Here is a 16,558-nt window from a genome sequence, read left to right on the forward strand (position 1 = left end):
AAAATATTGAAAAGTAATCAAACACTTAGCCACATTTAGTAGGAGAAAGTACGCTGACTTTTATAAAGCTTTTTTTGGCTCTGAAGAGGAATGCAGAACCATTTCATCAACAGAACAATTAAATAGAGCAGCAGGTTTTCTGTATCTGGCGGGCTCTCTGAGGTAACATGATTCAAAGTATACAACGAGGAAGGAGAAGATGAACTACTTAATGCAGAGCCTCATCTTTGCTGACTCAAATTAGTTGACTTTCTCTCTCTCTCTCCCTCCGTCTGTGCATCGCTACAAGGGGATTCAGTCCACAACACAATATTCATGAAGCCATGAACTGGAGGAGCCATCAGCCCACACAAGATCCCTCAGTCACAACACACACATACAGACACACACCGACACATGCACAAACACACAATATATACCAAGCACTCATTATCCACCCACATGCCTACATCCTCCACTGAGGAGGACTATTGGGTATGTTTCTGCCACATAACAAAATCAATGTCGTTGCTGAGAGCAGTTGGAGGAATAAAGCAACTGAGTGAAACAAAGGCTAAGCTAATAAAAGAAGATCCAATAAAACACAGGCTACTTTAGGCATGATACACAGCACCAGCCATTTTGGCAGAAAACCAACCATCATTGGGAGGTCCTATTCTGTTATAAAAATCTGGTTGGTAGTAAAGGTGAGAGTTATGGACTCCGTCAGCCACTGTGGCCAGTGGGCAACTAGATAGTTTCCTGCTCTGATAGCTGAGCAGTAAATATGATCAAAGTGGACAATGTGATATGAAAATAGGGCACTTAAACTGAAGGAACTGCAGTCTTCCATTAATTTGGCACTTCCTGTGGCTACCTTCAACTGGTTGAAAACCACCCTGTGCCTTATGATCCTGTTTCATCTAGTTCTTTACCCACGCCCAGACACAGCCTTTGAACACTGAAGTGCTATGAATATCAAAAGGTTATGAAAACCAGGATTTACTTTTCAGTCCATAGTGCTGGTTTAAGTGTGGTATGGTAAATGAGATTGGAAACTGAACAACAAAGACTCTGCTGGTCCCAAATTATGGCTTCAGAACAACGGTATTAAGGAGAAAAAACAGTGAGAGGACTGCAAATCATTCATCAGCACCCTTCCCTCAAAAGGTACATGGCTCCCTCTGTTGGTGAGACGAGCGTAAAATAACTCACAACAACCTAACCAACTCCTAAAATGTCCTGTTATTGGGAAACTACCATTCAATTTTTACTACAGTACACCTCATAATGACTGGTGTAAACAATCAACAAAACAGTTATGCTGAGATCTGGGACTAAAGAATGAACCCTGAGAAGCAGAGGGTTGTTTAAAGTAAAGATAATAATTTATCATCTAACAGAGAAGCTAACATTTTACAAAATGATGTTCAATTAGTTCTTACTTGAGATCCCTACTCGCTTCCCTGACTTCATATTATTATTCAGAAACATGGTTTGGTCCTCTATAAGCACTTCATTTCAAGACTTCCTTCTGCATGACTGCAGAATAAATAATACATTCTGTGACTTCTAGTCGACAAAACTGTATTCAGGTTGAGCAAAGCGCTAATGCTCAGTAAGTCTAACTTTGCTTAATGAACAAATTAGGACTTGTTTATATTCGTGAGGTATTTGATTGCTGTAATCTGCTCAGCAAATAAGTAGTATTAATCTATATGACATGTAATATCCATGCACAGGAAGCTTGACGGCCTCTAGGCGCATTGTTTTGTTGTGTTGTGTTTAAAAATGATATATTCAGACATCTCCGCCTTGCATGCAGTGGCCTGGGTACAAGTGTCAATACTGCCTGTGTACTACTGTGGGTACAAGTGTCAATACTGCCTGTGTGCTACTGATTTAAAAAACACAGACCAGAGACTGATACCAAACTCTGCATCAGCCTCTTTCTGCTCACTTGTACATGGAGCGCAAATGTTTAGCTGTTGTATATTCTTGCTATATCTAGAACGTCAGTGCAATAATTAATAAGCATGTGCTTGAGAGATACAAGTTAAAGTCATCCAATTTGTTGGCTGTAGAAAATGTTCATAAGACAAGTGGAGGCTTGCTGCTCCTTGTGCTCCAGTTGGGAAAACTCAGATAGAAAATGCTCAGAATGCATCACCGCTTTGCTGCAGAATATGATACTGCTCACCACTAATCAGATTTGTCTTTATTTACTGCTGCTGAGAATGAGAAGTCAACAACACGAAAAGCTACTTCTGCCATGTGAGTGACAAGTGATAAACAAGGACCAACAAGCGAGAATATTTCAGAGATTCTGTTGGATTTGTCCTGGTTGACAAAAACTGATAAAAGGAAGTATGATTATCATAGCATTAATAATTGCCACATCATTTATGTGTAATGACTGAGAGGACAAGATAATTATATAAACAGAAGCATGAAATCATATGCAAAATCTTTGACATGACACTCACTGCTGTTGTTTCTATATGAGGGTCCAGGCACTGCAGCAAATGAAGGGGATGCTGGGACAGAGGTACTTGAGGCAGACTTCTGTGGAGATGGTGTCTTGTCTGCAAGTTGAGCAAACACCATAAGGGATCTGCAGAAGCTGTTTATTATTGTTTCTAACTTGATGCTTGCGCATTTTAAAAAGAACCATACCATCTGTATTGTATGGAGTGGGATTTCCAATCTTCCCTCCAATTTCCTCGGCAGACTGCAATATCTCCATGTCCATCACTATCACCACACGCCTGGGAAAAAGTGAAAATAAGGGCAAAGGAGATTACAAGCAAGAAACAAATAAAAAGAAGGGAGAGGGAGGAAGGAAGAAAGGAAGGAAGGAAGGAAGGAAGGAAGGAAGGAAGGAAGGAAACAAAAATGTAAAAAGCACATACCTGCCATCTGACAATGTGTTGGTGATGGTCTTCGTCACCTTACACACACAGTTTGGTACCAGGAGGTTGTCTTCTGGCAGATTGTTTAACTGTGTGGCCAGCAGGAAGGCTACATACACATATATTCATGCACATCAAAAATGATTCAACAGATGTATCTATCACTGGTACTTGATTTTATTCAGAGCTGCAAATTTTCTTAGCACCACATTTGTACTTTATAATTCATGATATTACCAATGTATACCTTGGCAAACCCAACCCAGAGTCTGAGAGTTTTCTGGCTACTGCAAGATACTCACAAGACAAAGAGTGCTGACCGTCACTCATCATGAGCCGGAACCTGGTTGGACCAGAGCTATTATTGATCTGACGGATGTTCTGACAAACAAACAGGGAAGGAAGAACTTTAAAAAGCAAAACAAAAAAAGTTTAAAGTCTCATGATCATCATGATACTGGACAGTAACTGGACAGGACATTGTAATAGAATTCATTCAACCGGAAAATAATAATGTAACATTAACAATAATAATAACATTCATATAATCATCTTTCACCACATGAGCACACATTAATTTTAATTCTAAGACTAATATTTCATTTTCTTTTTTGTCATTTTGCCTTTTATTTATTTGATAGTGATGGCACAAATAAAGACAGAAGATTGGGGGGGAGAGAGGGGAATGACAGGCAACAATGGTAACAGTATATGGTATGGGTTTTAACTACCAGGCCACCAGAAGCCCTGATATAAAAAGACCACATCCACAAACGTTGAGAAGTCACACATACTGTGATGGAGGATTGTATCCATGTCGCACACTTGGTAGAAATACAATAGGTTGGTCAAGTGGACTCCTTAAATTCACTTACCAGCAGCTGCAGCACTGGATTGTGCACCTCTGAGCCATTGAACAGGGCCTAGACAATAACACACATGGATTTGTTATTATCTACTGCCTGTCCCCATCCTGTCCCATCACATTACCATGCTGCTAATGCAAAGTTACAGTCTAACATTAATTGGAGATTAATGAAGTGACAATTATTTTGTACCGCCCCCAGCAGGTAAGGTAACGTTAAGGTTATTTGTGATGAAACAGAACGGGACATCAACTCTCTGGACCCCACATATTTTATATAAGAATTAGCCAAATGGTAAGATTTTTAGTCTCACCACATAACTAATGCTTTGCTCTGCGTTCATATTTGAATACATAAGGCCAACCTGCATTACCTCTCACCACATAAACACAGAAACTTACAATTGAGCTTGTTTTTTTTACTAACAGCAATTTGAACTGTTTATGCTACTGTTGACGCAGCTGGGACACTACATCTCGTTAGCTCAGAGTGCTAGCAGCTGCAGCTAGTAGTGCTACTTTGCGAAATATCAGCCTCAAGACAAATAATAAACAGATATTCAGTTATATTAATATTTATGCTTACTTCAACTGCCCCCTGGGTGAGTTTCACACTCATGTCTCCTGGGTACAGGGGTTCACAAAGCCAGCAGACTAGCTGTTCTCAGGCGTCACTAACTTAAATGTATTTATCGCGAGAGAAGTGAGGCAAACGATATTTTCGTATCTGCAAAAAAGTTACGTCATGCAACACAAACACCGGAAGTAACACATTTCTGCCTTCAAAATAAAGGAGTCCAGCCAGCACTTGCACGAGTATCAGAATGATCCACTTAGAACTTACACCACCCTAGACTTATGTATATGGGCTTTAATGGGTTTAAATGGGTTGCATTAGTATAAAATTCCTCTGATTTTCCTTATTCAGCAATAGATTTAGACAGAACGCATTTTATTGTGAAGGTTTTGGTTGAAACTTTCTTTAGACCCATGCTAGTTTAACAATTGTTGTCTGACTGCTGCGAGCTGGCGTGAGGCGGACTCTAAACAAACCCCAAACTGTCCTCCAGTGCTCATGTGGTACCGTTGTAGTTCATGATGGATCTTCCGTGTCCCCAGTGGCAAGATCATGTCGCACAGAAATGGACTGGACTCGACCCCGAGCTAAAGGAACATTTTACATCCCTGCTTGAAATAGATGATGTTTTTAAATATAGCCTAACTCTGACAACGTGAGTAGCTGACTTAGCTGACTTAGCTTACTTCTGTAGTTTAGTGCTTGTGGGTTTCCAGCCTCTATCTGATCAATCTGAGACCACCGTTTATTATCTAAATAAATGGGTCATGAGCTGTTTAAAATGTAATGTTTTGATCAACCATTAGAGGACATATCCTTGTTTTTAATTGGACCACTTGAACCCATTTTCTTCTCATGTCTCACTGCTGCAAAGACTATATTGACTGGGCCAAAGTGAACATAAGTTTCCATGGAACTGGTCCATAAACAATAAACCCCAACTTTCTCTCTGCTGGAGTACATGTTGAACACAGTGGCGCTGATTTAGTTGTTGATCATAGAGAAAGTTTCTCTGTAATATATAATGGTTTCTGTTTTATAGCCAAGATGATCTGGACTTCGTGCAGTCAATCTCTGCAGGATACTCTGTACAGAAGGACACAGAGCAAGCAGCCAAATGCAGGGAGAAGGGCAACTCTAGCTTCAAGAACAGAGACTACACTGCAGCCGCTCTGCACTACTCACAGGTAGGGAAAATAATGCTCCCTGTGAGCCAGCAAATAGAAACTTCAACCCACGACAGTCAAACACTGGATTATGTTAAAGTCCACCATTCCATTCAAAATGCTTTTGATTATGAATGAATTTATCTTTTTTTTTTTTTGTCTCATTAGGTTGGTGTTTACTGTTTAGTAGATTTTTCTTTAGTTATGGGATCAGTAGAAGATTGCTGAACATGATATTTAAATTAGTTATGATGCACCACAAAAGTAACAGTATTCCTCAGATAAAGATGTATGAAAGTTGTAAAAATATAATAATATCTCCGTAAACTGGTTAGAAATCAAATTCACTGTAAATATAAAAAGTTTGATATTTTGAGATTATAAAGCTGTATGATTTAAACATGGCATCCCTCCCAGACCTAATTATTATGCATCAACATCCAGCTTCTTTGTCTCTTGTCATGACAGGGCACATGTTTTGCTCCCCAAAGTTCGGAGCAGCTGTCTCTGTGCTATGCCAACCGCTCTGCTGCGCTTTACCATCTGCAGCGCTACCAGGTGAGTTGGCGCCATCTTCAGCAATTAAATAATGAGTCAGTGTTGTACTTGTGGCATCATTAAAACCTGTTTAAACCAGTTCTGCTTCTCATTTGTGGACTGAAAATGGGCCTGTAGATGTTTAGCAGACTGCGTTGTCATTGTGTGATCAGTTCGAACAGCACTTGACTGCAAGAATCCTGCAGGGAAAAATTATCATCATTTTTTAATTTTATGCAAACAGTACTCTCACATGCTGATTAGACCAGTATCAGATGATTTGATGACACTGCAGGATTTATGGAAAAACTGCTGTATCATTAAATTCAACCTTTTCACATGCATCATTGACAGTAAAGTGCATTCTTCACCAGGCCACCTTGGTAATATATGACTGGGTGACAGACACCAATCTGTCTGCAGACATGTGGTCAGGCCTTCATCCAGAGGACATGTATCCCTAGCATTTAGCCCATTTTCACTGAAGAAACATTTTCTAGGATCCCATGACAAATCACTGAGATCATTATAGATGTACCTCTGGAACCAGGGGCTCATCTTTTATAACGCCTCATTTAATTGATCGGACATTTGACTCAACTTTGTTTCGCTAATTTATTTCTAATTCGGTGCTGTTGTTAGTATTTGTGTAGGGCTAAATTACTCTACGGATGAAATCTGAAATGTGCACGATAATCAGTTATTCAAGTTTAAATAGACCTCATTTAATTAAGCTCTTGTCGCTACTTCTGCCACAAAGACCATTGCTCACTCTCAAAACTTGGGTATGGGTTTTGAAGCACCAGCTGAGTCTAGTGTTGTAACAGCTTGTAACCTGCTTACTTTGTTACCCAAAGCATAAGAAACCTGTGTGGTTTGAGTCTGTCTTTGGGACAACATCAGTCTGCCTACAACCCAGAACAAGAGTTTGACTACTTCACATCCTTTGTTCAACATCATCTCCTGCAGTTACTAATTTTTAAAAATGTCAGTGAAGCTTAGGACTTGTTAAAGAATCACTGTTTATTGTCCTACAGAAATGGCTTTATTATTCTTTTCTCAGCCTTCTCAGGTCAGGATCTCCTGGTTTAGGTTTACATCCGTGCTCAGTCCTCGACTCAACATCTTAAAGCTAAAATACTGACTACAATAAGTTATTAAAATGTCAGTAAGCTTTATTTTTTGCTCACAATCTTGTATTTTTGTTGTGGCTCACACTCTGCTGTTACTTTTTTTCTTCAGGAATCCCTTGATGACATTGACAGAGCTCTGAAGAACGGCTATCCCTCTCATCTTTTACACAAACTAGTGGACCGTCGCACACAGTGCCTCAAGCACCTGTCTGTAGGTCAAAAGGTAAAAGAGGATCATCACAACCCCACCTCAAAGAATTATGAAGGTCCAGACAGAGTAAAAAATGCATCCATTGGACCTCTCACGCGTCGGATTTGTTGTCAGACGTCTGTTGGCTTCAGCCTGGAGAAAGGTCGACACCTGGTGGCTGCAGAGAGAATAGCAGCTGGGGAGGAGATCCTTAATGACAGGCCATACTGCTGTGTCCTTATACCAGGGATGGAGGAGGTGAAAAGGAAGGGACGAAGGCAGGAGACGGAGAAAGGACTGTTGTTTGGAATGGAGCACAGGCGCTGTCACAGGTGTTTGACTGAAACACTGTGTCCTGTGCCGTGCGAGGGGTGCAGTTACGGCCAATACTGTTCAATTTCCTGCCAGCGAGACGCCTGGGAAGAACATCATTGCTGGGAGTGCCCGCTGGGAGCAGATCTGATGGTGATGGGTGTGATGTCACAGCTCGCTCTGAGGGTAACACTAAAGGCGGGGTTAAAAAACATCCAAATTGCCAGGGATCCAATCAAAGACAAGCACATTAAGTCGGACCCAAGCTGTCTAAACAGAGAGTCCAGCGATTCCAGTCTGTGTCATTCACCCGATCCTTTTACTTCATACTACGGAGACTCTTACCTGAGCGTATTTCACCTACTGCACCACCTGAATCGCCACAGCCCTGGGCTGCGTTTCCTGTGTGCGGTTACCGCAGCAACACTCTATCTAAAGCTCAGCAAGGCCGGACCGCCACCTGCATCTTGGGATCTCAACAGACCCTCAGGGGCAAACAACCAATCGCCAGATGAGGAGGGGGGAGGTATCGCAGGTTGGAGCTCGGAGCTTTGGCTGCTGGGAAGTGCAGTTCTGAGGCACATCCTGCAGCTGAGGTTTAACGCCCAGGCAATCCTCATGCTGCAAGATACAGGTGACTCTCACACAGATTTCACGAGTGTTATCACCTTGCCTCAAGTTTTGTCACAATAAAAGAATCCTAACTGTGTTAACCTCTTAATCCTCAGTGTTGCATCAATGCAGAGCTTCAGTGAATCAGTAGGAAAAAAATATGCATGACACAGGCATAAAAGTAATTTCTGTTGGTCCTCAAAACCCTCAAACAAATATTTTCAGAGGAAGACATGCAGTGTTATGACTTTGCAACGTCACGACATTTGAGAAGTTAGAACCACTGAATTTTGGGCATTTTTGCTTAAAAAGCAAAATCTAAATTGTTGCAGTTCTGAGGCACATGCTGCGATTTAAATTGTTGTTGATTCATTTTCTGGTGATTGACTTATTGATTCAGCTCTACTGTAATTGTATCCACTCTTAAACTGTGGTAAAATCCACTAAAGAAGAATTATTGCTTTTTCAGTAATTGCATGAACGTGTCTGAGTCGCACAATGACCTTTTTATTTTACGGTCCTTGCATCTCACAGGAGCAGCAAACTCGCCAGTGCAATCCAGCCGGGAAATCCGCATTGCTACGGCAATATTCCCAACTCTTAGTCTTCTGAATCACTCCTGCTGTCCCAACACCAGCCTGGTGTTCAGCACTGGAACCAGTTCAGATGGTTCTGAACTGGTTTCAGATCTGTCTGCAGAGAGTGTAGCTGAGGACAGAAGCCCAGCCCGCGGGGTCACTGCAACTGTCAGAGCAGCCAAAGTTATCACTCCAGGACAAGAGATCCTGCACTGCTATGGTAAGAAAATATGTCCAATGTATCTCTATCATATTGATAATATGAGACTGTATTATTTGGTATTTTGTAATACTAGCTTAAATGTAATCTTTTCCTTATGTTAAAGGCTGCATCCCAGTAAAGTTTCTAAATTGTATGATCTGCTTTAGTGAAATGAACTGAGAACCTTTGTTTATATTTTCATATTTCCGCATGTAAATATGCTCTGACAGCACCAATAGTCATCACTAAAACATCATCACTTTTTGGAGTGTCTGGTTAAAAGTGTGTTTCATTGTATCTGTCACACAGCCCTCATGCAGCATTTAAAGCACTCTCTACTGAAATAAGTGTGTCATTGCTTCCAGTTTTCTGTGTTGTTAGTTTTCATCTTGTGCCTTTGTAACTTGTGATGTTGTGCTATCATCAGCCCCTATCCTTCCTCCCTCAGGTCCTCACAGCAGTAGGATGGCGACCCAAGAACGCCAGCGTCTCCTGCAGGAACAGTACTATTTCCTGTGTCAGTGTGAGGCCTGCACCCTGCAGCAGCAGGAGGAGGACGAGGGTGCAGAGGGCAGACAGCAGTTGTCGGGAGGCAGTCCACACGAGTCTGGACTGCTGTGTGGGAAGTGTAAAGGATCTCTCAAAGTAGGTGGATTTTTTTTTGTACATGATTAATTTTTACTTATTGATGAGTTTGTCTTTCAAGATTTACAGCACTACTGTTGACAGTTCCATCTTTGAGGTTTGAGACACTTCATATGATTTTCAGAAAAGCAGTGAGGACAGAGGAACAGGATTCATATGTTCGCAGTCATCCTGTGGTCATCATATGTCTTCATCTGAAGTGAGCCGCGGGCTGCAGGAGATCAGGGTCGACCTGGAGAAGGCTGTGGACCTCATGGAGAGAGAGAGGCCAGGTGGTTGTGATACAGTATGCAGATACAGTAATGTATCACTGTCATTTGTTCAGAAGGTCTTTGTTACATCTCCATGTTATCTTTCTGCTCGGGCCCTTCTTCAGATGAGGCTCTGAGACTGTTGAGAAGGACCCAGTGTCAGCCTGGACTGATCCTTGCAGAGACACACCCACTACAGGGGGAGCTGGCAGATGCCACGGCCAGAGCCTGTGCTACAATGGGTGAGAATGATAACGAATGAGTATTTGCATATTAGGTATGTGGTTAATACACCTCTACTGTTTCATGTGGTGTTCTGAGTGTCGTCTGTTACCTTCACTAGAAGAGTTGGACGGGTCATGTTTGTGCTCTGTTCATGAAAACTGGGTTAATGGTCCTCGCTAACAACCCCACCCAAAGGTGTCACATTTCCATTAATGGTAAAACTGGATCTCTACCAAACAGTAGGGATGTCCATCAATCAGCATAGATTTGTCTCCGCTGAAGTGAAATAAAAGCCCTGTTTTAATTCCACATAAGAACTTTGTGTTCCATGGCAATATTGTCCTTTTATAAAAAATAAATAAATAAAAAAAAAACTAAAATTGTTAGCAATACCACTTCTACCATTAATGGAAGTTTCAACCAATTGGTAAAGCTGCACTTTTATATATATATTTATATTTTTGGACTTCTCTACTGACTATTATTCTATTAGGCTTAGTCAGCATCAGCCATTATTTTTCAACAAGATATCACAACTCAAAATTAAAAAAAAAAAAATCATCAAAGGGTTAAGTGGTTTCTCAGTAACAGGCATATACTCTAACACACACATATATACAAACAGTATCAAGCAACAGCATTAACTTTATGTGCTTTTCAGCAGACATAAGAAATGTAAACATGATTGGCCCTAGCAACACTGTGGCCATGGAAGGCTTATTTTTAGGTCAGAAATAAATGTCCTGACACTTGATATTCAATAGAAGAGTAGCAGCTACTGAACAGGCACAGTGATGATTGGCCACATGTTGTGATATTCAGCTGAAATGCTAAGTAGTCTCATGTTTAATTTCAGATATGTAGCTGAAGCCAAGAAACCAAATAACCCTGGGGTGTCAAATAACTCATTCTGACCTTTAGCTCTGCTTAGTCATGATTGTTCAGTCCTCTTACTCGTTTGTTTCTTTTCTGCTGTTCCTGTAGGTGACTGGAACAACGCAGCCTCCCATCTGGAGCGAAGCGCTGTAGCTATTGGCTCCCAGTACGGAGAAAACAGCATTGAATTGGGTCGACAACTCTTCAAATTAGCTCAGCTACACTTCAACGGGTGAGTAACTGGTACAGACAATGACATTTTCAGGGCGTGCTTTTTGTCTGATGTTAAGTGTGCAACTGTACAACTAGTACTAACTGTACTCATACGTCCTACTATTCTTATTTTGACATTATTAGTAGAAATAACAGCTCTGTGTCTTCCTCCTGTCCTTCTCCCAGTGGTGCCAGAGGCCCGGCCCTCTCTGTCATCCCCAAGGTCAGACGACTCCTCTGCCTTCACTGTGGCCCTCGCTGTGATGAACTACAGGAGCTGCAAGCTATGGAGGACTGTCTACGAGGGTAGTGTCGCTTATACACACACAGCGGAAAACTTTACAATGTGATTAAACTGATTAAAATCTGTGAAATGTTTTGTGCTCTTTTGTATGTATTAAGAAATGTATATATTACTGTTTATAAGCACTGTGTGTGTGTGTGTGTGTGTGTGTGTGTGTGTGTGTGTGTGTGTGTGTGTGTGTGTGTGTGTGTGTGTGTGTGTGTGTGTGTGTGTGTGTGTGTGTGTGTGTGTGTGTGTGTGTGTGTGTGTGTGTGTGTGTGTGTGTGTGGGTGGGTGGGTGGGTGGGTGGGTGGGTGGGTGTGTGTGTGTGCAGGTACCTTTATACTGATATACAGTTTTAGACGGGACATGTGAGTATGCAGCTTCCAAATGGCCACAGGTAGACATGCAGTTGCTAGTGGCTCTCTGACCTCTTGGTGTCAGAATGTATCCATCAATAATTTCAATTTCATGCTTCAGTGGTAGTCCTGCAGTGTGAAGCAACTTCTCCACCAGGTGCTTCCAGGTTGCATGTACTCCTCTAAATGAAACTGAAGTAAATGTGTGCGTTTGTCATGATTGTGGTCGAGAAATGGTTTACACTGTAGCAAGTTAATCATTCTATAAAATCTGCAAACACCCTCATCTACTACACGCACACATATAGGTAGCCATCTGACCTTTAGGTGGCAGCAGTTATCCACTGACAAATTCAATTTCATGCTTGGATGGCTGGAAAGCGAGATGTAGCTCTGACTCTTGAACCTACAGTTCCCACCTCATGTCCTCCAAGACCTTTATACCTTCAACTTAAGAGTCTTCATGAGTCCTATTAAAGCGTTTTGTTTTTTTGTTTTTTCCCCCTCTCTCAACTTGTAATCAGTCAGTAACCTTCTATGTAACTGGTGGATGAGGAAGGCCACCTGAACAGTTAGACAATAAGGGGTCCGATCACCGTGAGCTCTGCTGTAGAGGATCATTAGTTTTCAGAGATGAGGGACAGCTCCTGTTGAGCAAAGACAATAAAATTTCGATCACAGCTGGAACTCCTGGGGCATCTGCCAGTTAGACATCACCAGTATCTGGAGGGCAGCCAATCTGACAGATGTGGACATGCATGCTTACAGAAAGTCAAGGTCAAGACAAAAAGCTCACTGGAGAGGCAGCTGGTGAAATCAGCTGAGGAGTCGCGTAACGGGGGAACTCAAAAGGCCCCACGGGCAGGTTCCTGCTGATCATCACCGCAGGTCCAGGACCAAATAAAGTAAAGGCATTCATGAACTGCTGGAACGAAACTGTCAACTTGAGTCAAAAGAAAAAGACAATATCACAGGGATTCCTTCAGTCCTCTGTCATTAAGTCTTTGTTGAAACCCAAGGCATCTAGTGAAAACTGAGATTAGGGATGCCGCTAACAATTATTTTTGTCATCTGTTAATCTGTGGATTATTAGAAAACAGTGAAACATGCCCATCACAATATCCTAGAGCCCAAGGTGACAACATCAAGTGTCTCGTTTTGTTCAACCAACAGGTCAAAACTCCAAAATAATCAATTAACTATAATGTAAGACACATTTCAGAACCTGGAACTATCGAACGTTGTCAATGTTTGCTTGAAAAATGAACGATTAATCAATTATCTAAATAGTTGTTGATTTATTTTCTAAGAGACAAATAGAAACCTGTATCTTCAAAATCAATTTTCTATGACCTAAGATTAGCTGGCTTGAATGAATGTTAAACCACTCCATGTTCATGTTTGTATTTTTGACCAAACAAAGCTATATAAACTATACAAAATAATAATAATAACATACTTCAGGATGCTATACTATACAGTCAGAGTAACTCCAACATGTATTTTCTATTACAAAATCCTTTCTTTGGTATAGATCGGCTGACTGAGTCATGCTGATGTACAGTCTGTAGCCACTCACAATTCATTTTTTAATTCCAATGAACTTGATATAGTAACTCCAGTCAAATCCCTCTGATGAAATCCTGAGCACGTCCCTTTTTGTACAGTTTGCCCTCTAATGAGCTATTGTATATTAACATAATGTGAACATGACATGTCTGATAATGTCTTCTTACAGTGGAAGAGTCACTGATGCAGCTTGTAATCTGCAAATGTAGAGCCGTAGATAACATTGCTTACATAAAGTGATACAGCACACAATAGGTGATGTCTGCTAATGTAGCTTAACATCTCCTAATGTAGAGCGTGTTATAACATATGTCATAGTGATCCTAGAGATAATAAAGCTAGAGTATGTGAATGTTAAAATCTGGTCATATTCCTCTCTAAAAACACTGATGAAAGACTATTTAAAAGGCCACGTTTTTTTCTTTTTACTACAGTAGTATATTATCAATTAGCTCAGGTTCCAATTGTTGTATTTGTCTTTACACTCTTCAGTCATACAAACTGTTCATTCATGAGTTTATTTTCTGTGTTTGTTTGTTCTTCCTTTTTTTGTAAGCTAAGCCATGTGTGCTTCAGTCAGGAGCTCAGGGAGAAAATGTGAGCTCATGTCCAAAAGGAAAAGCACTAGTAAACTGCATATTGTGAGGCAGGGAGGCAAAAGGAGCATAAGAAAGAGAGACACAGCCAGCACGAATAAGCCTGCAGACATCCCCGGTATCAGATCACAGGTTCCCTATTTGACTGTCCAGTGCCATTTGAGGCCATGTCCAGTGGCTGTGATCTCAGGCTTATCAGATGTCCTGCTATACATAATGCAATCAAAATTGGCCAGACCGCAAACAAAAAGCTGTCGTGTGTGTATTCTGTAACAAGGCCTGCGTCAATATCTGTAACACAGACCGACAGAGTTACTAACAGCTGAGTTGGCCTGACTCAAAGTGTCTCCTGCAAGCCGCGGTCATCAACGTTACAACTGCATGAATTATACACACAGCTGTAACCATAACGATGAACTCCGACCTTCAATGCGAAGGTGTCGCTGGAATGGTACAGTGAAAGAAAAGACCAACTAATAGTTATGAGAAATTTCAGTCTGGATCAAAGTGGTGGACTGACCGACCGACCACAGAGCCATGCAAAATCAGAGGCGGAGATATTTTGACTTTTAGTCCCTAACTTGGGTCAAACTCCATAAACGATGGAGTTTCCCACAATGTAACTCAAAGTTTTGGTTTTCTATCAGACCCTCTTTGCCTGGTAAAAGCCCACATGTTTCAAACTCTGCGCTCCCAGTTTCTAACACAGGCTTTCCGGCAAAAATGTGTAGCCATAATATCCCTGATGACATCACTCGGGTTACTCTCTCAGACTTGACAAAGCTCCTCTAGAGCATCAGTCGACATTATACAACTGTTTTCACAGGTACTTTCACAGGTACTCCTCATGTCTAGTAAACTGATCTTGATGTGTAAAACTGGGGGAGTGTCACTTTGCTTGTCTTTTGGTTTGTGTTTCTAACTTGCCTTTCTGAGTGTTGGAGCAAAGATCAAGCTCCGACCACACTCAACCCAAAAGACAACCCGAAACCAAAACCAAAAGGCAAGCAATGCTGTCATACTGAAACTGTTCCCCTTTGAGCTTTTCACAAATGTAGCAGTTTAGGGTTGCTGTTATTGTTGTTTGTGATCATAATTTATTTTTATATTACACATAGCAGTCCTATTGACCTCCCTTTCACCACCTATCCATCAACCTGCATTTCAAATTCTCCCATGCAGACCCCTTTGGAGGGTCTCATGTTCACCTTTATCGGACAAAAAAAACTCTTCTTGCCACCTTCCCCCCCATCCTGATAGTTACATGAGCCCCTCACTCTGCACTCTGAGAGCTCCGACCCCCTCAAGCTCTCCGATGTCTGCATCTGCCTTTAAGTGGATTTGTTCCTTTAGTCAATCTCCTCTTATGCTCTATCTTTCAGCCCCCTCTCCGCAGCAGAGGACATCTGATACATGATGCAGACGATGGTAATGTGCCTGGTGCTCATTCCCATCCCTCTCTCACACAGGCAAGGTTATTACCGACTAATATGGAAATGGCTGACAGTAAATAAGAGTCGCTCAAGACTGAATGTTAAAGTACAATGACGTATTTAAAACAGTTTGGACTGGGTTGTTCTCATTTTCTGTTGTGAGCAAAAATAGAAACCTTCATTAGTTTTTGTTTGCACTTTCAGGCTTCAATTTCAACACCCAAATCATTATTGGAAAGACAGAGAAAGGGCTTGTGGGTTGAATGAGAATCACAATCTATGTGTTTGAGGGCTGGTGTAATTTCAGCTGTGTAGAGGGGGGCTTGCTAAATTTGGCACGTGTGTATGAGAGGCGTGTACACTACTGGACAAGGTGAGGGTCAGCTGGGCCGGCAGACCCACCGGCAATCACTCTCTGAAAACAGTCTGTTCACCTTGCTGGAACGCTGGAACCACAGCCTTTGATTGGCACTCCAATCTTCAGCATTTTTAGCCATGCTAGCAGCATGGCTCAGGGGGATGGCGGTCAGCGGGTCGGTCCACCACTTTGGACCAGACTGAAATCAACTGTTGGATGGATTGCCATGAAATTTTGTGCAGATATTCATGGTGCCCTGAGGAGGTATCGTAATGACTTTGGTGATCCCCTGACTTTTTCTCTTGGGGCAACATGAGGTTGACATTTGTGGTTTTAAGTGAAATGTCTCAACAACTGTCGGATGGATTATCATTAAATTTCGCACATACATTCATTTTCCCCTCAGGATGATTTGTAATAACTTTGGTGGCCAAAAATTCAAACTGTTACAATACTTTGGTTTATGACCAATATATGAGTCAATGACAATTATGATCAATAATACCTGAAAAACTAATGACATTCCCATCAGCCTCAGCCTCACTTTATGTTTAGCATCCTGCTTAGCATCAACATGTTACAATTGTCATTGTGAGCATGTTAGGACAATGGTTTGGTTAGCATGCTGAAGTTAGCATTTAGCTCAAAGCGCCACTGTGCAGCCTCACGAAGCTGTAGACTCTTAGT

The 16,558-nt window shown here is 41.5% G+C and overlaps 2 protein-coding genes across 4 annotated transcripts in view; one reads left to right on the top strand and one right to left on the bottom strand.

Annotated features, from left to right (window-relative positions):
* LOC139295161 (replication protein A 70 kDa DNA-binding subunit-like) overlaps nucleotides 1-4,440 on the bottom strand; it is a 36,035-nt gene extending 31,595 nt beyond the window's left edge. For 2 of the 3 annotated variants that reach the window (XM_070917281.1, XM_070917280.1), the window contains exons 1-6: nucleotides 4,343-4,440; nucleotides 3,767-3,814; nucleotides 3,194-3,272; nucleotides 2,892-3,000; nucleotides 2,656-2,747; nucleotides 2,466-2,564 (exon numbers count right to left, since the gene is read on the bottom strand). In XM_070917281.1, coding sequence (XP_070773382.1) covers nucleotides 2,466-2,564; nucleotides 2,656-2,747; nucleotides 2,892-3,000; nucleotides 3,194-3,272; nucleotides 3,767-3,814; nucleotides 4,343-4,375 — 460 coding nt within the window. In that variant the 5' untranslated portion in view covers nucleotides 4,376-4,440. Of the gene's footprint in view, nucleotides 1-2,465; nucleotides 2,565-2,655; nucleotides 2,748-2,891; nucleotides 3,001-3,193; nucleotides 3,273-3,766; nucleotides 3,815-4,342 lie in introns of those variants that run through there. The other variant, XM_070917282.1, reaches the window with a different exon arrangement.
* Nucleotides 4,441-4,851: 411 nt separating this feature from the next.
* Nucleotides 4,852-11,609, top strand: smyd4 (SET and MYND domain containing 4). The gene is made up of 10 exons (XM_070917946.1): nucleotides 4,852-4,988; nucleotides 5,376-5,520; nucleotides 5,968-6,057; nucleotides 7,279-8,305; nucleotides 8,818-9,081; nucleotides 9,512-9,708; nucleotides 9,833-9,980; nucleotides 10,085-10,201; nucleotides 11,169-11,292; nucleotides 11,460-11,609. Exons 1-10 carry the CDS (start codon nucleotides 4,852-4,854, stop codon nucleotides 11,581-11,583), a joined length of 2,373 nt encoding a protein of 790 aa, XP_070774047.1. The 3' UTR covers nucleotides 11,584-11,609.
* The last annotated feature ends 4,949 nt before the right edge of the window (nucleotides 11,610-16,558 follow it).

The sequence above is a fragment of the Enoplosus armatus genome, chromosome 13 (genome assembly GCF_043641665.1).
Source record: "Enoplosus armatus isolate fEnoArm2 chromosome 13, fEnoArm2.hap1, whole genome shotgun sequence".
NCBI classification, from domain to species: Eukaryota; Metazoa; Chordata; class Actinopteri; order Centrarchiformes; family Enoplosidae; genus Enoplosus; species Enoplosus armatus.

Excerpts from the sequence above, each read along its gene's own strand:
- smyd4 (XM_070917946.1), top strand. The coding sequence starts at position 4,852 with ATGATGGATCTTCCGTGTCCCCAGTGGCAAGATCATGTCGCACAGAAA. Across the intron at positions 9,709-9,832 it reads AGTGTAAAGGATCTCTCAAA|AAAAGCAGTGAGGACAGAGG; the intron begins GTAGGTGGATTT and ends TATGATTTTCAG. Across the intron at positions 11,293-11,459 it reads GCTCAGCTACACTTCAACGG|TGGTGCCAGAGGCCCGGCCC; the intron begins GTGAGTAACTGG and ends TCCTTCTCCCAG.